We start from the raw sequence: 22,700 nt of genomic DNA on the forward strand, positions 1-22,700 counted from the left end.
TAATGGATTGGAAAAAATACGGGTGTCAAAACGGATTTGGTTCAACGGACTAGCCTGTCAGCCAGTGTTAAAAAAGACGAGTTAGGTTGAAAATTTTAACCTGTTAGCCCGTTTTGGCCGTCTCGTCCAGCCCGTCAACTTGACAGGCCAAAGTATCGGCCAGCTAACCCGTTTTAAAAAATTAAAAGTAATTAAAAAGATTAATTTTTTATATTATATTTTTTAAATATGTAAATATATAATAGTATTATAATTTAAATCATTGATACCTACCAATTAAGTTTCAATTATTAGTTATAATTTAATAATTTAATATGTAAATTTAATAATTATTTTAATTTATCTAATTAAAAACATTAACTAATCAATTAAAAATTTTAAAAATATTTTATTTGATTAAATATGCCTTTAATAATAATTTATATGTAAATATAAACAAATTTTAAAAATAAAAGAATTAAAAACAAATTAAAAAAGTTTTAAAAATATTTAAAAAAGAAAAGAAAAAAAAGTGAACGAACCAGTTCGACCAGACCTGTCCTATACGGACTAAATTGTAATTATTGATCGGTTTCTGTTTGATAAACTAGCTCGACTCGACCATTTTTTACAGACGGTTGAATAGACCGACCCATTTTGTCACGTCTGAAGAAAAAAAAAACAATTGCACGGTTTTCCAATCAATGTATTACTTGGTCACTAGGGAACATGGCACGTGAATGTGTGTTGAATCAGCATAAAGCAAGGGTTTTGTGTAGAACCCACTACAATTGTGTCCTTTTCCCCTTGCCTCTCTTGTGTTCGTCATCATGTTAAGTTCTGGATTTAATTTGCACACAACTCAGCACACACAAGGAAAACTTGGTTTGTTTACGTAAAATCACTTCGGTCATTTTTGTCACGATGTTTGAAACTTGGGACTTGTGAAGTGAATTTCAGTAGGATCAAAGTTCTGAAGATGTTCAATATAAAACTAATTTGCAATATATAAATTGAGTAATTCTTATCTTATAATCTAATTTTATGGTATCAAATTAGATTTAAACTCGATTTTAATATAATATCACAATATTATTCCTAATTTATTTAGGAACTAAGCATTGGTATATGTAGAAACATTTTCTATTTTTTTTCTCGTTATTTCCTTTGTTTTGTCAGATTAACTGTCATGTCACGTTCAAATTAAGAATATCGATGGATACAATAAAAATTTGGTTAATATAACTTTCTCATATTTAAGAATTACGCTTAATTTGAACTCAAAGAATATCGGTTAAAATCTTTTTTTTTTCTAAAATTATCGTTACTATTGGAAGATTCACTTAAATATTATTTTGTTTGAAATTGATTGAATTATTATTCTTAGTACCTTGATGGCATGTTTGTTTATTCCCAATATTTTTTGGGAGATTTTGTATATAATTAAGTAAATACTTACCAAGATGAATATAGTTATTGATAGATTTTTTTTATTAATATTTTTGGTGTAAATGAATCTTAAATTTTCATGGAAATACATAATTGAAAATTTTATTTGAAGATAAATTTAGATATTTAATAATATATATATAATTAGTTAAGATGTGTACTCATAAACAGTGAATACGAACCATCATAATTGTATGTAAATAGTAACATTGCAATTATTCTTAAAAAATATTACGGGAAACTATTAACTAATCAATTAATTAATATTAATTTGTTGCTTAATCATTGGCACCGCAATCTGATAAAAACATTACCTAAAAGACAAAAATCAAACAAACGTAATCTTTTTTCTTTTTTTTTATATATAAAATCAATAATTAAATAAAAATTTAAACTTTTCAAGCTCATCGTCCCGTGTAACCAGCAACAACAGTGTTGTATTATATCTCATTTGATCCCCAAATGAACAAACTTTAAGGAGAAGAAGCGAAAGAAGGTGCTGCTTTTCGAAACCCAGATTTCAGTTTCAGATATTAACGTTTTCTCCATGAGAAATTAAGGTTTTCCCTTTTCATATATATCAAAATTTGCCCCCTTCATATCGAAGGGAAATAATATGACGAGTTTTCCTCTTCATTTAGCCTTGAAAATTGAAAATCCTGTTTTTTTTTTTGTTATTGCGTTTTCTTCCTCGCTGGACAAATGTTAGTTGAAGAAAAGGTTTGCCCATGAAATTTGTTTTGGAATCTCATGTTTTGTTTTATAGGAGGTTCTCATGGTTGAGATTGTGCTGATTGAATAGCCAAGGTGTGAATTCGGGATTGTTAATGTGCAATTGTGGAACTTGCAAAGGTTATTTGGAAGAACCTCAACATAAGGATTGGTGCTGTTGATTTTAGGAGTCCCTGAAATGTATAGGCCTGTGGCTACTGCAGATTCAGCCACATCCCGGGGTGGATTGCCAAATGATAGTGGGGACTCTGTTGTGACTTTGGATCAAGTTCCAAGGTGGATTGATGCTGAACATTCCTTAGAGCATAACAACGGAGACTCAGCATTTTCTAGTTCATACTTTCCTGATCCCTTGACGTTCAAGTCCGGGACAGAGAGCGGTGGCAGTGGTTCTGAGTCAAGGTTTCCTGTTAACCATGAAGTTAATTCCAAGATATACTTGTGGAGGGGTAACCCCTGGAACCTTGAGGTGGATGCTGTGGTAAATTCAACAAATGAGGTGAGTGAGTGCATGTGTGTTTAGTAGTGACATAGTTTGGTTTTTCTTTACATATTTATGTAGTTTGGTTTAGCTTTTCTTGGTTTGGTAATTGAGAGTTAGTTAATGTTAAGATATTTTCTTTGTTTTTACTGTAATTCAAGTTGTGCAAACAAAGCAAGAAAATAGGATCACCTGTTGAAGGAGTTTGCGATCATTACTTGTTTGTGTCTACACTAGAAAACAATTGACATTGAACTTTTTGGATAAACTGTAAATTTCTACTGCTGTTCTTAAGTTAAGTTAAAGATTGTTTTAATTTCTGATCGGTTTTCCTTTCTTCATTCTTTTATGATATTATGATCTGTAAGGACTCCTAGGTAACAGTTTGGACTGATAAGGACGCCAGAGTGGTTGTTTTATCATATAAAGCGATTGCTTTATTCATGTGCATGTTCTCTCCAATTGAGAAAGTGTTATTGTTCTTCATGCTCAATTTATTTATTTGCATGCATCTCCTATTGGACACTGGCATTGATGATATTAGAATATCTATAAAATATCTCAGTGTCATTGTTTTATTTGAAGTATTTTGATTACTTTAAATGTTTTCTTACAATTTGTTTCCACCTTCCATAATATTTTGTTTGCTTAATTAATTATAACTAGTAGCCTAATATTATAATAAACAAGAGCTAATAGTTTGTCTAATGTATGACTTCATGTCCATCATGGGGGTGCCTTCTGCCCCTTTTTGGTCACTATTACCTCCCATCTTCAGACGTTGTTCTCTCTTGTCAGATGAGGCCTCCTTGTCAATGATTAGCATTTGCCACCTTCCTGAGCTTTAAATGTTCATTAACAAGTTGGAAGCTGAATAAGCTTTAGTTTGAGAATATGTAGAAAATATCTGATAGTACCTTTATGGTATTTTTGAGTATGTTCTCGTAGTCTAAATGGATTTTCCATATTTCAGGATTTGTTCCTTTATTTAACTAGAATTAGGATTTAGGAGCTCAATGATATTATCATAGATACTAAATAGACTATTCTGTCTTTTTTATTATCTCCTTTCCTCTTTCCCTATTAATTTCAACATACAAGAAACCCATCTTTAGAGAAATTGCATAAATATTTCTTTTTGAGTCATTGAATTCTTAGAGGCACTTGCTTTCTGATGCTTGAGTGTAATTAAATTTTCAGCTAAAAGTGACTTATTCCTGATAAGTAATAAAATCACACAATATTGAACCTTAAGAAAGAATCTCTGGGTAAATTTATTGAAATGATGTCATTAACGCAGGATCTATATTTTAAATAAACTTGACAAAGACCAATTTTTACCTGCCTGTTGCTCAATGTTCACTTTTTTCTGTCCTGTGTCTGTCATGACATTGGAAATTGAGTCACATATAAGTTCTATCAATTCTCAACAATTATGTTGCACCTTAGACTATTATGATTATGTATGTAATGATACTATACTATGTAGCAAGTCGGTACTGGACCTCCAGTAAATAATATAATTGAGCTAATAGCATTATATTTCTTAGCTTGCTTGCATTTATTGTCTACAGGTCTTGGATGAATCACACAGCAGCCCTGGATTGCATGCAGCAGCTGGACCTGGCCTTGCAGAAGAATGTGCAACTTTGGTATAGTTCTTATAAGTTATAAATTGTAATGTAATAATTTTATTATGCGCTCAATTTTATTTGAGCTCGTAAATTTAGTGATTATTATATTTTCTTTGGAATTTTTTATTTGTTGGGTGTGATAATATTTTGGTTGGGAGATTGAGCTCAAGATGGCAGCATTGTGTCATCATTATGTTTCAACAATCCATAAAATGACATGCCAGGAAGCAGCTTTCTTGAAATGGTTATGATAATTTAATTGATATCACATATCTCAATTGTTGACAGGGTGGATGTCGAACAGGGATGGCGAAAGTAACCAATGCCTATGACCTTCCTGCAAGGTTTGTATATAGACTCCCTTTTTTTCCTTTTCAAAGTCGGAAATTGCTATTACACTATAATTTTTTTTTGTCTCCACGCTATTACAGTATAATTTTTTTTGTCTCCTCTCTTGGAGAAAGGAAACTGAGAATGTCTTTAAGTCAGTGCTGTTGCATTCTCATGCTACCTTTGATCGCTTTTGAATTTTGATTGTATATTATGAATGGCATATGTGATCCAATGCACGTGTATAAGTGTACAGTGGCATGGATTTGGATTTGTAAATTATAGCATATGCGATTGTGAGTGCATGTATGTGGACACTGCAATGTGGACATTGGCAGAAACTTGTTTTCTCTTTTCGTATGTTTTGGTGTGAGATGAGATCATTAAGTCATTTGTCATGCTACACAAATTATGTTAATGGGTTCTGAAACCTTGTTTCTGATCTGTATTCGTTTGCATATATAATTCTCTCAGCTTGAAGTTAGATTCATTGCATAGGGTTTCTCCCTCTATGGCTTCTTCCGCTGCCACTTCAGGTGTGTCATCTTCAAGCACCTCTCTGTCTGAACCCTCTGTTTATACCAACTACGTCAATGTGCATTTATACATTGACAAGTTGGATGGCACAAATTATGTGACATGGGCATCCGATATCAAACTTTGGCTCAAGAGTCAAGGATATGAAGATCATCTCACCCAGAGTGTAACTACAGTTGCTGCAGATGAAGCTTCCCGCTGGACGAAAATTGATGCCCAATTATGCATCGTCATTAAGTCCACCATTACCTCTTCGCTGAAACAAATGTTTCGTTCATACGAAACATGTTCAGACGTTTGGGCACAAGCCAAGTTATTATACACCAATGACACTCAGCGTCTTTATGGTGTTTGTCAGGATCTTCTCACGATTGTTGCTCCGCGGAGTCCTGGTCTCATGGCTGAATATTTGGGCAAAATTCATGCCCTTCTCCATGAGTTTAATGAGTTATTGCCTCCGGCCTCTACTCCAGCCAAAGAACTTGAGCAACGGTCAAAGTTCTTTATGTTGTTGGCATTACATGGTCTTTCCGATGAATATTCCCATGTTCGCGACCAGATTTTGGGGTCTTCTGTTGTGCCCAACTTTACTACTACTAGTTCTGCCCTTTTACGTGTGCCAAGAAAACAAGTTATTGATACATCTACTTGTGCTGATGATTCCTCAGTCTTGGCCTCTCAACGAGATGATCGCAATCGTTTTCGCAAGCCAGGAAAGGGACAACCCAAGTGTGACCATTGTGGCAAGTTAGGCCACAAGATTAACAAGTGTTATGCTCTTTATGGACGTCCTCCTCGGTCTACTGTAGTGGTTCACTCTGATCCTCCTCCCCGATCAGCGACTGCGGATCCTGCTTCATCTGATACCGCAGGGCACCCTGCCATTTTCAATGACTTTCTCAAATGGTATGAGGAACGTCAAAGTTCTAGTTCCACTATATCTGCCTTTGTTGCACGCACAGGTACATCATTTGTTGGCCGGACTCACTTTGATTCTCTTGGTCCTTGGGTTCTTGACTCAGGGGCCATAGATCATATTACTGGTAACAAATTTTTGTTTTCTTCTTTGTCTTGTCCGGATCATTTACCCTCAGTTACAATGGCTGATGGGTCTAGAGTCTCATCTCATGGTGTTGGTACTGTTAATATTTTTTCAGCCATATCCATTGATCATGTTCTTTATGTCCCTAGGTCTCCATTCAATTTATTATCCGTCAGTCGTCTAACTCGTTCTCTTGATTGTATTATTTCCTTTACCAAAGATTCTATTTGTTTACAGGACCGGAGTTCGAGACACATGATTGGCACCGAATGTGAGTCTCATGGTCTGTATCATCTTCGTCCTCCTTCACATGTTGGCGCAGCTATGGAATCAGCATCCCTTCTTCATGCACAATTTGGTCATCCCAGCCTTGCCAAACTGCAACAACTTGTCCCCAGCTTGTCCAAGTTATCTAGTTTGTCGTGTGAGTCTTGTTAATTAGGAAAGCATAGTCGTAGTTCTTTTCCTTGTAATGTCTCACAACGGGCTTTGTCCCCTTTTGCATTAGTTCATTCGGACATTTGGGGACCTAGTCGTGTTAAATCTACTTTAGGTTTTCAGTATTTTGTTACTTTTATTGATGATTATTCAAGATGTACTTGGTTATATTTAATGAAAAATCGTTTTGAGTTGTTCTCTATTTTTCAATCATTCTTTCATGAAATTAAAACTCAGTTTGAGAGATCTATTTGAAATTTGCGAAGTGATAATGGTCGTGAATATCTCTCTCAATCCTTCAAACATTTTATGGCTTCTCAGGGCATTCTTCATCAAACATCATGTGCTTATACACCCCAACAAAATGGAGTGGCTGAGCGCAAGAATAGGCACTTTATTGAAACAACTCACACTCTTTTAATTCATGGTGCAATTCCTTCACATTTTTGGGGTGATGCATTAATCGCATGCCTTCTTCAGTCTTGCATAACCAAGTTCCTCATTCTATTTTATTTCCTCACGACCCTCTTCACCCTTTACCTCTTAAAGTCTTTGGGTCCACATGTTTTGTTCACGATTTTAGTCCTAGCCTGGATAAGTTGTCTCCGAGAGCACACAAATGTGTCTTCTTAGGATCCCACGCTCACAAAAAGGGTATAAGTGTTTCTCTCCTTCCCTCAACCGTCATTTTATCTCTGCTGATGTCACCTTTGACGAGTCTTCTTTTTACTTCACACACTTCTCTTCTCGTTGTGAGCCACCATCTACTACTATAGATATCCCTATTGTGTGTGATCCTCCTAGTGTGCCCACTTCCAGTGCCACCTCGGATTCTCCTCAGCCACCTCCGAGTGTACCTATTGCGGATAGACCACCTCTTCAGGTTTATAGCAGAAGACACTGTTGCCAACCACCACCACATGACTCACATCAAGTGCCGAGTTATTTGTTTCCTACGGTTCCAAGAATTGAGTCTGATCTTCCCATTGCCCTTCGTAAAGGTATGCGTTCTACCCGTAATCATTCCCCCCATTATGCTACTTTGAGTTATCATAGAATCTCTCCATCTTTCTATACATGCCTTTCGTCTATTTCCTCTTTGTCAATTCCAAAATCTTTAGGTGATGCATTAGTCCACCCTGGTTGGCGTTAGACCATGCTTGATGAATTGAGTGCTCTCAGGCATAGTGGAACGTGGGATCTTGTCCAATTACCATCTTGGAAATCTGTTGTTGGTTGCAGGTTGGTCTATGCTATCAAAGTTGGCCCTAATGGTACTGTTGACCATCTCAAAGCTCGCCTTGTTGCCAAAGGTTACACACAAATCTTTGGTTTGGATTATGGTGATACCTTTTTTCCAGTGGCCAAGATGGCATCTGTTCGCTTATTCTTTGCCATGGCTGCTCTTCGACAATGGCCTCTTCACCAACTTGATGTCAAAAATGCATTCCTAAATGGCGATTTGAATGAAGAAATTTATATGGATCAACCTCCGAGTTTTGTTGTTCAGGGGGAGTCTTCTGGATTGGTTTGTCGTCTTCACAAATCTTTATATGGCCTAAAACAGTCTCCTCGGGCCTGGTTTGGAAAATTCAGTAGTTTTGTTCAACAATTTGGTATGTCTCGCAGTGAAGTGGATCATTTAGTTTTTTATCGTCACTCCAGTCCTGGATGTATCTACTTAATAGTATATGTTGATGACATTGTTCTCACAGGAAGCGACAACCTTGGCATCTCTCTCTTAAAGCAACATCTTTGTCGTCATTTTCAGACCAAAGATTTTGGAAAACTCAGGTATTTCTTGGGTATTGAAGTAGCACAATGCAATAGTGTTATTGTCATATCTCAGAGGAAATATGTATTGGATATTTTGGAGGAAACTGGGTTAATGAATTCTAAAGCTGTAGAAACACCCATGGATCCTAATATTAAATTTCTACCTAAACAGGGGGAGCCTTTCTTAGATCCTGAACAGTGTAGACGATTAGTTGGAAAGTTGAATTATCTTACTGTTACTCGTCCTGATATTTCTTTTGCTTTACGCGTGGTGAGTCAATTCCTTAATTCCCCATGTGAAGAACATTGGAATGCAATCATTCACATATTAAAGTATATCAAAAGCTCTCCTGGAAAAGGTTTACTATATGATTCCAAATCTAATACAAAAGTTGTATGCTATTCAGATGTTGACTGGGCAGGATCACCTTTCGACAGAAGATCTACTTCCGCATATTGTGTCTCGATTGGTGGTAATTTGATCTCTTGGAAGAGCAAGCAACAAAGTGTTGTGGCAAGATCTAGTGTAGAAGCGGAATATAGAGCTATGGCTTTAGCCACTTGTGAACTTGTTTGGCTTAAGCAATTGCTTTAAGAATTGCAATTTGGAGATGTCACTCAAATGACACTCATATGTGACAATCAGGCTGCTCTTTACATTAGCTCTAATCCTGTCTTTCATGAGAGGACCAAACACATTGAAATTGACTGTCACTTCATTCGAGAAAAAATCCTATCCGGGGACATCAAGACCGAGTTTGTCAACTCAAGTGATCAATTAGCAGATATTTTCACTAAGTCTCTTCGAGGACCTAGAATTGATTATCTTTGTAGCAAGCTTGGTACATACGATTTGTATGCACTAGCTTGAGGGGGAGTGTTAGATGATATAATGTTTTGTTTAGTAGTTGGGCTGAGCCCATTATGTATTTTTGGGTTTGGCCCATTATCATTATAAATAAACTATCCTTTGTGTAGGGTTTACACAAGGGAGATTAATCCCAAAACCCTTTTTCATCTTATTTTACAACACCAATTAATTCTCTCAGCTTGAAGTTAGATTCATTGCATATGAAATTTACACCAATTAATTCTCTCAGCATGAAGTTAGATTCATTGTATATGAAATTTACACCAATTAATTTCTTGCAGGAAAGTTATCCATACTGTGGGGCCTAAGTATGCTTCGAAGTACCAAACTGCTGCAGAGAACGCTTTAAGCCATTGCTATCGTTCTTGCCTAGAACTTTTAGTTGAACATGGGCTTAAAAGGTTTTTGTTTCCTTGAAACATTTTGTTTTCCATATAGCTTCAAAGATCTGAGACTTACTTTTTTGTTTGGCACTTATCAATCAGTATTGCTATGGGATGTATTTATACTGAGGCAAAGAATTATCCCCGTGAGCCAGCAGCGCATGTAGCTATAAGTGAGTTTTTTGCACATTTTACATTTCATATGTTCATTATTGTGATATTTATCCTGACCAAATAAATTAAACAGGTTGAGGCTGATAATGTTGTATGAATTAAACTGACCTTCTTTTGGAGATAAATTACTTTATTGCTGTTCCATCCATACAGAGAATATCAGTCTTTAATGTGAAAAATGAAAAAAGTAACAAGCTAATTTTATCTTAAGAAGAAAAGTAAATCAATCATTGATTGAAAGGGAGAGGAAGAAGATATAATGACAAAACATGCTCGGGTGCATATCAGTTTACTTCTTTAGTGTTCCATCTTACTAACTAGTATTAGATTATTGATTAAGGGGATGACAAGGTTCAAATTACGAAGAAGGCAGATGCTTGTATAGTTGCATCCTTTTGTGCAAAATTCTACCATTTTATGTAGTTCCAAAACCCTCATTTCATTGTATAGACATAACGAATGACTGGTTTTAACTGTTTGTGATGTCTGATTATTGTTACTATTGGTTTCTATACTTTGCATTCTTCTATATCTTTGCTAAGGTGTTTGTATTCAGGAACTGTGCGGCGATTTCTTGAGAAGCACAAAGACAATATAACAGCTGTCATCTTTTGCACTACCAGCACAATTGACACTGAGATATATAAAAGGTAATTTTTATTTTCTGTTATTGACGTATGCGGTGCTTTATATGAAATAAACTTGTCGAAAGTATATTTGTTTAATTTTCTTTTCTTTTCAAGTTTGTTACGTATTCACTGTTACCTTTCATATAATATCCATGTAGGTTGCTTCCGCTCTACTTTCCCCGGGATAAACAAGAGGAGTTGATGGCTTTGGCAAAGCTTCCTGCAGATGTTGGGGATGAGAATGGTGAGACTGTCATAGATGAGCGCAAAATCAGAATAAAACCTTTGCCTAAAAAGATTGCTTCAAAACCTGCTAGAGCTCCTGTTGATCTTCCTGTTAGTGATGTCGGTTCACTTCGCAGGTTAGTAAATTTTTTAACTTAGTGCGAGATTCTTGAAATATTTACCATTCTAAGCTCAGATTAATAGATCTCACCGAATCTAATAAAACATTCTATACTAAGACCCTATATTAGTCTGTATCACATATAAATTCACTTTATTTAGTCTATCTATCTATTATAAATGATGGGACACCATTATATGATTTTACTTGCCATTTGGAATGTGGGATGAATTTTTCTCTCTCTTCAAATGGTAATTGACGAATAAAACTAACATTTTGATTGTTGTCATCCAGTCATTCTATCGATTGTCAGATTTGTTCTTAATTATCATCTCTAATGGTAATAATTTGGAATTGTTGAAATTGCTTGGTCTTAGGTATTGTGGGGGAGGGGAAAGATACTTTGTATAATATTCTATAATGTATTATATTGTGTTGATTGTGTTGATATTCTATGAAACCTAAAGCACTAACGCATGTTCATTATCCAAAGAGAAAACAAATGAGATAACAAAATATGGAAACCGATATATATGTTTTAACAAACATTTTTGTTTCGTAGATGTAAAGTAGGTAGGGGGAGTGGATTGTATGAAAATGCTAAATGTCAAGAACTTTATTAAGAATGAAAGCAGATGGCAGTTTAAAATATGATTTTGGTCAGTAATCTAACTTTTTTGTTGCAATTTTGCGATGCTACTGTGCTTCATATTGCAACAGACAACATTTTCTTCTTTAAATGCCCCTTCAGCAGCAATGAAAAAAATGGTCAAAACCTACTTTTCCATTTCCTCAAATGTTTTTGCCGTGCAGGTCAAACAAGCACTTAAAAATTACTGTTCTTGTGGCTTTATGTTTGTTTTCCACAGTATTAATTGCCATAAGCTATATTTTCTTGGAGCTTTTTCATTGTATTTGTCTAAATAGGTGTCATCCATTTTTATAACTTGTATAATTTTCCTGATTAATTTGGTGTTTACAGGACTACATCTTATTTAGATACATTTCTGGATCCCGCCTTCATGTCTTTGATTAAGGACCCTGATGAAAGACGTTTGGAGCAGTGGGAAAAAACTGTTCAAGCACAAAGAGGCTGGAATTTTGCTAACTTGCTTGGATTTGGTGAAATAGGTGGATCTCCATTGTCTGCCGCTGAAGAATATTCTCTGCACTCTAGATATCTTTCGAAAGCAAAATCCTTAAATTTGTCTGAAATTGCAGAGATGAAAATTGTGTAAGTAATATCTATTTCATTGTTTTGTCATGCATACTTTCAGTTCCTAAATTTGTCAGGGATATTTATATGTTTCATTGTTTTTATTTATAAAATTGAGGAGAAATATGTGGCTAACAAGTCTGCACGTATACATGGTTATTAAAATCTGTCAACACTTAAAAACATACGAGTTTACGTGCTTATATATATTCCCCTAACCTGTTTAACTCGCAATAAAACTTGGTTTTGTGTAGGCTTGAGGCAGACTCCTTGAGAAAAATTGGTAGACTTGGCCCAACTCTGAATTCCTTAATGAGTGGATGAGTTTCATTGAGTGAATTTTCTTGTCCACAAGCAGGGGCATTTTGAGTCCTTTTCTTCAAAACAAGGAATCAGGGCTTCTCTTCTATTCTGGAAACCAAACTTGCGTTATAGTCCCAATTTTTATCCTTTGACGAATATTATAAATATGCGATCCTAAGAAAGGGAAATTTAACACTCTAAAATATTCATTCTAATTCCTTTATATTATCTTCATCTGGCTACCAAAGCCAGGTTCTGATCATGGGACCTATGGGTTATGGGCCCATCATCACTCAAACAATTGTAGAATCAACCCTAGCTAGCTTTTATGGGTGGTGAATCAAACACTTAAAATACTCCATTGAGGACCCCATATTACCCGATGTGGGTCTTGGGCACCTCATTACACCCAAGTTCCTATTAGAATCATCTCCTAATTTAGAGCTAATTAGCATTAACTATAAATGAGGAGCTTGTTAGAGATCTCATGTCAACTACAGACTTTAACCAAATTATAGTATAAAAGAGGATGCAAACTTCACATCTAAGATTAAGTTAGGCCTAAATCCCATCCATAAAAGAACTAATAGCTAATTCCTAGTACCATTCATTTTACGCTTGCTTAACTGTAGCAAGATTGATGAATTCAATTGATTGTTAGCAAAATTTCTAGGTTGAGAAATTTATGTCATTTGAACAAGTGATGAACTGAACAATGGGTGCTAAATTCTTCAGTCCTTTTGGTTATGACTTTTTCAGCTTAACTTGAAAATATATTTTCTCGTGATGTAATACTAAGACACTTGTGCAATATTAATGATACAAATTTTATTTTGTTAGAGAGAAAAGAAAAATGTTTTCGGATTATATTTATTAGAAATCTCTCACACCAAATAATAGTATATAGCAAATACAAACCTTATTTTACAAATCGATTTTACGAGGTTGAGTTAGGTTTATATTATACTTAATAATATCTAATTCTTGTAAGAATTCAACCATAGATACAATAAATAACAAAGTTTTAGGCCCTTTGAAGTTTTCTGGTATTCTGGCATCTCTTAACTATCCAAAAGGAAGATTTCATGCATGTGTTCAGATTGATATTTACTTTTAATTTGGGAGATACTTATGTTTTTCAGTTATCGTGGAGGGGTAGACAGTGAAGGCCGTCCTGTCATGGTTGTTGTCGGGGCCCACTTTTTGCTTAGATGTCTTGATCTGGAGCGATTTGTGCTTTATGTAGTGAAGGTGATTGAGCTATATCCTTCAGCTTGACATTGTACTGCTGACAAGCATAAGCTCAGCTATTATAAATTTATCTTCAATGTTGGGAAGTTTAATTTTCTTAATTTATCTTCATTTATGAATAATTTTTAATCCTTATTCTTTTGGTTTATGCTGTTTACTTTTTGAGTATACTAAAAGTTGTGTGTTAAATTTCAGGAGTTTGAGCCTATAATGCACAAACCATATACTATTGTATATTTTCACTCTGCTGCATCTCTGCAAGTGTAAGTGTTAAATGATGGAATTCTGGGATTCTCATATTGGTCTATTTCTTGTGTTATAGATATGAAATATGCTAGGGTTGTCTGTGAAAATATTTGGATGAGCTTACTGTATACCTTAATTGTTGAGCTAGTTATATAATTTGTGAATTAGTTGATTATGCAAATAAAAAATTCTTTCATACCTAAAACTCTTTAATTTCACTTTCAAATAGAAAAAGGGATCCGGAAATTCAACTGTCAATGTCGCAAAATATCGCTAACATTTTTGTTTGAGCTTGTATGGTATTTGTCAAAACCGTGGTTGCCCTCGATACATTTCAGGAAGTTTTATATTAGCCTTGCTGTAATTTTATTTTATATCACTACAACATGTCTTGCTATTAATACTAGGATTGTATATGGAGAAACGATCTCATAATCAGAGGGATTTCTCCCCTAGAATAAGTTTTCCCTATTTCGTAGAATTGTCAGCAGGTTCTTGTATATATAAATCTGATGTATCTCGTAAAATGATATATCACAGCTTATTCCTAAACTTGAGAGTACTTAATTGGCAAAACAGCTAACATTGTATATGTCAAAAGTTGATTTTAAGCTTAACTCAATCCCACAAAACCGGCTTATAAGGTGAGGTTTGCACCTCACTTATATATTTTGAAATTGCCTTATCTCTAGTCGATCGATGTGGGACTTCCAACACATTCCCTTACGCCGAGGTATATTCATCTTGTGCGTGGGACTAAAAATGGGTGGTCCGACATAGCGGGTGGAACAGAATGTCCAAGAAAGTTTACTAGGATAAGCTTTAATTTGGTTCTGATACCATGTTAGAAATGAGTTTTAAGTCTAACTCAACCCCACAAAACCGACTTGTAAGGTGAGGTTTGCACCCTATTTATATATTATGAAATTATTTTATCTCTGATCGATGTGAAACTTCTAACAGTATAAATAGCACTTTTTATTGATGCTAGAAACATTAGGTTGACCTTTTTCCGTTTTTGCCATGGTTTCTTGATGTTACTTTATGTAGTCATGTTTCTTTGTTGTGGTTGGTTCTGCTATATTGTTATGCCCGTTTGACATTGTTAGATGATATAATATTGTGTTTAATAGTTGGGCTCAGCCCATTATGTATTTCTGCGATTTGGCCCATTATCAATATAAATAAACTGTCCTTTGTGTAGGGTTTACACAAGGGAGATTAATCCCAAAACCCTATTTCATCTTATTTTACATGGTATCTAGAGCTTAGGTTAGTTTACTACAGCCACCGTCCCGCCGCCGCTCATTGCCGCCGCTTCTGTCGTCGTCACCGTCGCCTCTGCCGCCGCCGCCGTCGCCGCCGTCGCCGGAGCTGCAGTTTCGACCGACGACCAGACGGTTTTGTTCGTCTCGGCCAGGGGACTCCAACGCCGCAGAGATCGCCGCCATCGGAGCTCTCACGCGCCTCCACGCGCCGCCGCAAGCTCCGGCAGCCGCCACCTCTCCGCCGCGCGTGACGGCGCGTCGCCGGTCGTTTTCTGCGCCGATCAACTTCGCCTGAATCGCCTTCTTGAGCTCTTTCTGAATCTGTGGTTGTTGTTTCAATCGGAGCACCTTGAATTTTTAGGGTTTCTCCCTCTATGGCTTCTTCCGCTACCAATTCGAGTGTGTCATCTTCAAGCACTCCGCTGTCTGAACCCTCTGTTTATACCAACTACGTCAATGTGCATTTATCCATTGACAAGTTGGATGGCACAAATTACGCGACATGGGCATCCGATATCAAACTTTGGCTCAAGAGTCAAGGATATGAAGATCATCTCACCCAGAGTGTAACTACAGTTGCTGCAGATGAAGTTTTCCGCTGGACGAAAATTGATGCCCAATTATGCATCGTCATTAAGTCCACCATTAACTCTTCGCTGAAACAAATGTTTCGTTCATATGAAACATGTTCAGACGTTTGGGCACAGGCCAAGTTGTTATACACCAATGACACTCAACGTCTTTATGGTGTTTGTCAGGATCTTTTCAAAGTTGTTGCTCCGCAGAGTCCTGGACCCATGGCTGAATATTTGGGCAAAATTCATGCCCTTCTGCATGAGTTTAATGAGTTATTGCCTCCGGCCTCCACTCCAGCTGAAGAACTTGAGCAACGGTCAAAGTTCTTTATGTTATTGGCATTACATGGTCTTTCTGATGAATATTCCCATGTTCGCGACCAGATTTTGGGGTCTCCTGTTGTGCCCAACTTCACTGCTACTAGTTCTGCCCTTTTACGTGTGCCAAGAAAACAAATCATTGATACATCTACTTGTGCTGATGATTCCTCAGTCTTGGTCTCTCAGCGGGATGATCGCAATCGTTCTCGCAAGCCGGGAAAGGGACGACCCAAGTGTGACCATTGTGGCAAATTAGGCCACAAGATTGACAAATGTTATGCTCTACATGGACGTCCTCCTCGGTCTGCTGCAGTAGTTCACTCTGATCCTCCTCCCCGATCAGCGACTGTGGATCCTGCTTCATCTGATACCGCAGGGCACCCTGCCATTTTCAACGACTTTCTCAAATGGTATGAGGAACGTCAAAGTTCTAGTTCCACTACATCTGCCTCTGTTGCACGCACAGGTACATCATTCGTTGGCCTGACTCACTCTGATTCTCTTGGTCCTTGGGTTCTTGACTCAGGCGCCACAGACCATATTACTGGTAACAAATCTTTGTTTTCTTCTTTGTCTTGTCCGGATCATTTACCCTCAGTTACAATGGCTGATGGGTCTAGAGTCTCATCTCATGGTGTTGGTACTGTTAATATTTTTCCATCCATATCCATTGATCATGTTCTTTATGTTCCTGGGTCTCCATTCAATTTATTATCTGTCAGTCGACTAACTCGTTCTCTTGATTGTATTATTTCCTTTACCAAAGATTCTGTTTGTTTACAGGACCGGAGTTCGAGACACATGATTGGCACCGGATGTGAGTCTCATGGTCTGTATCATCTTCGTCCTCCTTCACATGTTGGCGCGGCTATGGAATCACCATCCCTTCTTCATGCACAATTTGGTCATCCCAGCCTTGCCAAACTGCAACAACTTGTCCCCAGCTTGTCCAAGTTATCTAGTTTGTCGTGTGAGTCTTGTCAATTAGGAAAGCATAGTCGTAGTTCGTTTCCTTGTAGTGTCTCACAACGAGCTTTGTCCCCTTTTGCATTAGTTCATTCGGACATTTGGGGACCTAGTCGTGTTAAGTCTACTTTAGGTTTTCAGTATTTTGTTACTTTTATTGATGATTATTCAAGATGTACTTGGTTATATTTAATGAAAAATCGTTCTGAGTTGTTCTCTATTTTTCAATCATTCTTTCATGAAATTAAAACACAGTTTGGGGTTTCTATTCGAAATTTGCGGAGTGATAATGGTCGTGAATATCTCTCTCAATCCTTCAAACATTTTATGGCTTCTCAGGGCATTCTTCATCAAACATCAGGCGCTTATACACCCCAACAAAATGGAGTGGCTGAGCGCAAGAATAGGCACCTTATTGAAACAACTCGCACTCTTTTAATTCATGGTGCAGTTCCTTCACATTTTTGGGGTGATGCGGTTCTTACTGCTTGTTATCTTATTAATCGCATGCCTTCTTCAGTCTTGCATAACCAAGTTCCTCATTCTATTTTATTTCCTCACGACCCTCTTCACCCTTTACCTCTTAAAGTCTTTGGGTCCACATGTTTTGTTCATGATTTTAGTCCTGGCTTGGATAAGTTGTCTCCGAGAGCCCACAAATGTGTCTTCTTAGGATTCCCCCGCTCACAAAAAGGGTATAAGTGTTTCTCTCCTTCCCTCAATCGTCATTTTATCTCCGCTGATGTCACCTTTGACGAGTCTTCTTTTTACTTCACACACCCCTCTTCTCGTTGTGAGCCACCATCTACTACTATAGATATCCCTGTTGTGTGTGATCCTCCTAGTGTGCCCACTTCCAGTGCCACCTCGGATTCTCCTCAGCCACCTCCGAGTGTACCTATTGCGGATAGACCACCTCTTCAGGTTTATAGCAGAAGACATCGTTGCCAACCACCAACTCATGACTCACATCAAGTGCCGAGTTATTTGTCTCCTCCGGTTCCAACAACTGAGTCTGATCTTCCCATTGCCCTTCGTAAAGGTATGCGTTCTACCCGTAATCATTCTCCTCATTATGCTGCTTTTTGTTATCATAGAATCTCTCCATCTTTCTATACATGCCTTTCGTCTATTTCCTCTTTGTCAATTCCAAAATCTTTAGGTGATGCATTAGCCCACCCTGGTTGGCGTCAGGCCATGCTTGATGAATTGAGTGCTCTCAGGCATAGTGGAACATGGGATCTTGTTCAATTACCATCCGGGAAATCTGTTGTTGGTTGCAGGTGGGTCTATGCTATCAAAGTTGGCCCTGATGGCACTGTTGACCGTCTCAAAGCTCGCCTTGTTACCAAAGGTTACACACAGATCTTTGGTTTGGATTATGGTGATACTTTTTCTCCAGTGGCCAAGATGGCATCTGTTCGCTTATTCATTGCCATGGCTGCTCTTCGCCAATGGCCTCTTCACCAACTTGATGTCAAAAATGCATTCCTCAATGGCGATTTGAATGAAAAAATTTATATGGAGCAACCTCCGGGTTTTGTTGCTCAGGGGGAGTCTTTTGGATTGGTTTGTCGTCTTCACAAATCTTTATATGGCCTAAAGCAGTCTCCTCGGGCCTGGTTTGGAAAATTCAGTAGTGTTGTTCAACAATTTGGCATGTCTCGCAGTGAAGTGGATCATTCAGTTTTTTTATCGTCACTCCAGTGCTGGATGTATCTACTTAATAGTGTATGTTGATGACATTGTTCTCACAGGAAGCGACAACCTTGGCATCTCCCTCTTAAAGCAACATCTTTGTCGTCATTTTCAGACCAAAGATCTTGGAAAACTCAGGTATTTCTTGGGTATTGAAGTAGCACAATCCAATAGTGGTATTGTCATATCTCAGAGGAAATATGCATTGGATATTCTGGAGGAAACTGGATTAATGAATTCTAAAGCAGTAGAAACACCCATGGATCCTAATATTAAACTTCTACCTAAACAGGGGGAGCCTTTCTCAGATCCTGAACAGTACAGACGGTTAGTTGGAAAGTTGAATTATCTTACTGTTACTCGTCCTGATATTTCCTTTGCTGTTAGCGTGGTGAGTCAATTCCTTAATTCCCCATGTGAAGAACATTGGAATGCAGTTATTCGCATATTAAAGTATATCAAAAGCTCTCCTGGAAAAGGTTTACTATATGATTCCAACTCTGATACAAAAGTTGTATGTTATTCAGATGCTGACTGGGCAGGATCTCCTTCCGACAGAAGATCTACTTCCGGATATTGTGTCTCAATTGGTGGTAATTTGATCTCTTGGAAGAGCAAGAAACAAAGTGTTGTGGCAAGATCTAGTGCAGAAGCAGAATATAGAGCTATGGCTTTAGCCACATGTGAACTTGTTTGGCTTAAGCAATTGCTTCAAGAATTGCAATTTGGAGATGTCACTCAAATGACACTCATATGTGACAATCAGGCTGCTCTTCATATTAGCTCTAATCCTGTCTTTCATGAGAGGACCAAACACATTGAAATTGACTGTCACTTCATTGGAGAAAAAATCCTATCCGGGGACATCAAGACCGAGTTTGTCAATTCAAGTGATCAATTAGCAGATATTTTCACTAAGTCTCTTCGAGGACCTAGAATTGATTATCTTTGTAACAAGCTTGGTACATACGATTTGTATGCACCAGCTTGAGGGGGAGTGTTAGATGATATAATATTGTGTTTAATAGTTGGGCTCAGCCCATTATGTATTTCTGGGATTTGGCCCATTATCAATATAAATAAACTGTCCTTTGTGTAGGGTTTACACAAGGGAGATTAATCCCAAAACCCTATTTCATCTTATTTTACAGACATTACTAAATATGGCTACATACTTCATTTAAATGTGGCAATCTTTTGATGTGTTGTACTGTGGCTTAATCTATGCTCCTTTGTCATGGGTGGATTTTTCTGATAAGTTTGAATTCATTATTATCGTGGTAGCAGATTTGCATGCATGAGTGGTAGATTTTCTGTGAAACAAAAACTTAAGAGGGGCAAGGTGAAAGTAATTGGGAGTTGTTCTATAGCTAATACAACTTGCCACTAAAGTGAACCATACTTGAATATAGAATACATAGGAACACAATTGTGCTTTGATAGTTGGTTAACAATTATGAAACTGTGTTTATTAATAAAGCTTATCATCAGTTACTCAAGATTTGTATGCAATACCTTTTGTCACATAAATAGGCAACCGGACCTAGGTTGGATGAGAAGATTACAACAAATACTTGGGCGCAAGCACCAGCACAACCTGCATGTACGCATGCAACACATCTTTTTCCTTAAATGTATTTCTGTTATGCCTTTGTAATTCTTGTTCTGATCTCTCAATCTGATATGTACAGGCAATATATATCCTTCACCCAACTGTTGGACTAAAATTGACTATTTTCGCACTTCAGTTGCTTGTCGACGGTTTGGTATGAGTCAGATTTATTAACATACGTAAACATTTTTAAGAACATCATTTGCATGTTATTAACATTGATGATTAACTTTTAGGTATGGAAGAAAGTGGTGTATGTTGATAGATTACTACAGCTCTTCAGATATGTACCCCGTGAACAGTTGACCATCCCAGATTTCGTTTTTCAGTTGAGTCTTTATGTTTTCCAGTTTGCATTCCTTTTCATAATGCCATTCCGTGAACTAGGAGTACTAGTAGCACACTTCAACTGAAAATTTTGGAAATTACAAAATCACAAGTGGGAAATGGTGAATGAGATCTGCATGATTTTGTTATCTGTAGTTATATTAAAACTGTCCAAATGTTGGATACACATCAGCATTCACTTCTTTTTAATACCGTAGGAGATCTCTCACATTGATTAGACATAAAGTTAAATTATAATATATAAGTAAATACAAACTTTATCTTACTAAGTTGTTTTTATAAGATTGAATTAGATTTAAATTTCACTTTCTTAAAAAAAAAAATACACTAAGCAGTTATCCACTTACCTTGTGAAAGCAAAGGCAAATTGGTTTAGTTTTCAAGTGTGTGTAAAGAGTATGTTAAAAGTCTTGTTGCTAGCGTTTTTCTTTTCATAAAATGTTGTACTTCATTTCCGAAAGCATTTTGGCTTCAGAAAGGTGTAGCATATTTTGTTTGTTGTTTTCTATTTCCTGGTAAATGTTGCTTAGATTATAGGTTCTAATTCATTCTTTACTCATATTTTCATAGGCATGACTTGGAAGTGAATGGAGGAAAAGGTCTCATTGTGGATCCTAGAACAAAATATGTCTATCACCGACCATGATCATGCCATCTTCAGTTGATACAAGAGCTTCACTGAATGTAGTTTCTTCATTATTTTTGCCATGCCATTATTCTCTTTGGCAAGTGGAAGAGGGTCTAAGTGTATTGAAGAATTTGTTACTTTTTTGAACTACTGGAATGTTTTTCTGTAAGTAAAGTAATAGCATTTTCTTTATTTGTAATGAATGCCTAAGCGAGTTGTGAATATAATTTAAAGGTGATTTTGATCTCTGTTGAAGCTGGCTTGTTGTGCTTTACTCTTTACGTTTATGGTTGCACATTGGCATAATTTTTAATTAAACTGAGTTATGAATTACATTTGTGTTTAATTTAAACCACTTTTTTCTGAAAATAAAACAAAACATACCACAAACACTCCTATTTATTTTCATCTTTACATTGGAAGAAAACATCACTTCAATATTTTCTTCTGCTATAAGAAAATATTTAAACAATGACTAATTTTAGTGATAAAAAATAATTGTTCATATCGTGATTAGTTTGGATATCAAAACATTTGGTCACCAAAACCTTTAGTAGTCAAAATCTTGATAGGTAATGTTAGAAACCAATTCCTAAATACAAGACTTTAATTAACTCCTAAATACAAGACAATTAGTTTGAGCCAAAGGTCAAGCCAAGTCAACACATGTTAAAGGTCAAATCAAGCCATCCCAGTCTGTAGGTCGAGACTTTGGGTCAAAGGCCAAGCCGGGTTAACACATGTTAAAGGTCAAATCGAGTCACTCCGAACTGAAAGTCGAAACGAGTTCGTTCATGCCAAAAGTTAATAGGAGTTAGTCTGGTTCAAAAATTGAGATAAGTCAACTTGGATTAAAGATCAAGTCGAGGCTATCAAGGTTAAAGGGTTAAGCCTTTAGCTCAAGTTAACTCAGCTCTATCCTTCAACATGAGCCAACTCTAGTCAACATTTAGTCTAAGCCAACTCGACTTGATTTTGTGACCCAGGTTGTCATGACTCGATCTTCGACTAGATCGATATGGATTGGCCTTTAATCGGACCAACTTGATTCAACTTTTGGTTGAACTAACTTTGGTCAACTTTCGACTGAACCAAGTTGGATCGAGTGGCTCCTAGGCTTGTGATATTATGGATGAAATGTAATGTGACAAGGTTTAAAAAACACTTCAAGTGAATTTCAAAATATTGTGAATAATAAAAAAATAGATTAGTTGTATTAGCATGAAAAATAAAAATATTCCAAATAAAAATTAGATTTTAGATTATGAAATTTATCAAAACACTATGACTCCAACACAAAGATATCTGTATAAATTATTTAGACTTTGTTCAAGATAATAGGATAATTTGTGCTCCTTTATTCAAGAGACTTAGAAAAAATCCACTAGCAAGAAGAAATGACTCAGATCATAAAAAAAAAGTAAAAAATTAATTAAAATAACTTCGATGTTCAGTTATACCAGACCC

At 36.6% G+C, this 22,700-nt stretch overlaps 2 protein-coding genes across 4 annotated transcripts; both read left to right on the forward strand.

Annotated features, from left to right (window-relative positions):
* The first annotated feature begins 1,828 nt into the window (after positions 1-1,828).
* LOC114173850 (protein GDAP2 homolog) lies at positions 1,829-21,489 on the forward strand. 3 transcript variants are annotated; one of them, XM_028058499.1, is made up of 15 exons: positions 1,829-1,988; positions 2,195-2,659; positions 4,216-4,293; positions 4,564-4,619; positions 9,551-9,670; positions 9,755-9,825; positions 10,383-10,476; positions 10,614-10,817; positions 11,784-12,035; positions 13,463-13,571; positions 13,767-13,834; positions 20,179-20,248; positions 20,337-20,411; positions 20,494-20,585; positions 21,176-21,489. In XM_028058499.1, exons 2-15 carry the CDS (start codon positions 2,339-2,341, stop codon positions 21,249-21,251), a joined length of 1,686 nt encoding a protein of 561 aa, XP_027914300.1. In that variant the 5' UTR covers positions 1,829-1,988; positions 2,195-2,338; the 3' UTR covers positions 21,252-21,489. The 3 variants fall into 3 exon arrangements, with proteins under 3 accessions (XP_027914300.1, XP_027914301.1, XP_027914302.1); XM_028058500.1 differs by having other exon boundaries at positions 1,829-1,924; XM_028058501.1 differs by lacking the exons at positions 9,551-9,670; positions 9,755-9,825; positions 10,383-10,476; ... (6 more) ...; positions 20,494-20,585; positions 21,176-21,489 and adding exons at positions 5,080-6,104; positions 6,422-6,537.
* LOC114173852 lies at positions 6,509-7,790 on the forward strand. Its single transcript, XM_028058502.1, has 2 exons — positions 6,509-6,578; positions 7,363-7,790. Exons 1-2 carry the CDS (start codon positions 6,509-6,511, stop codon positions 7,773-7,775), a joined length of 483 nt encoding a protein of 160 aa, XP_027914303.1. The 3' UTR covers positions 7,776-7,790.
* Positions 21,490-22,700: the final 1,211 nt, after the last annotated feature.

This window comes from Vigna unguiculata, chromosome 2 (assembly GCF_004118075.2).
Source record: "Vigna unguiculata cultivar IT97K-499-35 chromosome 2, ASM411807v1, whole genome shotgun sequence".
NCBI lineage: Eukaryota > Viridiplantae > Streptophyta > Magnoliopsida > Fabales > Fabaceae > Vigna > Vigna unguiculata.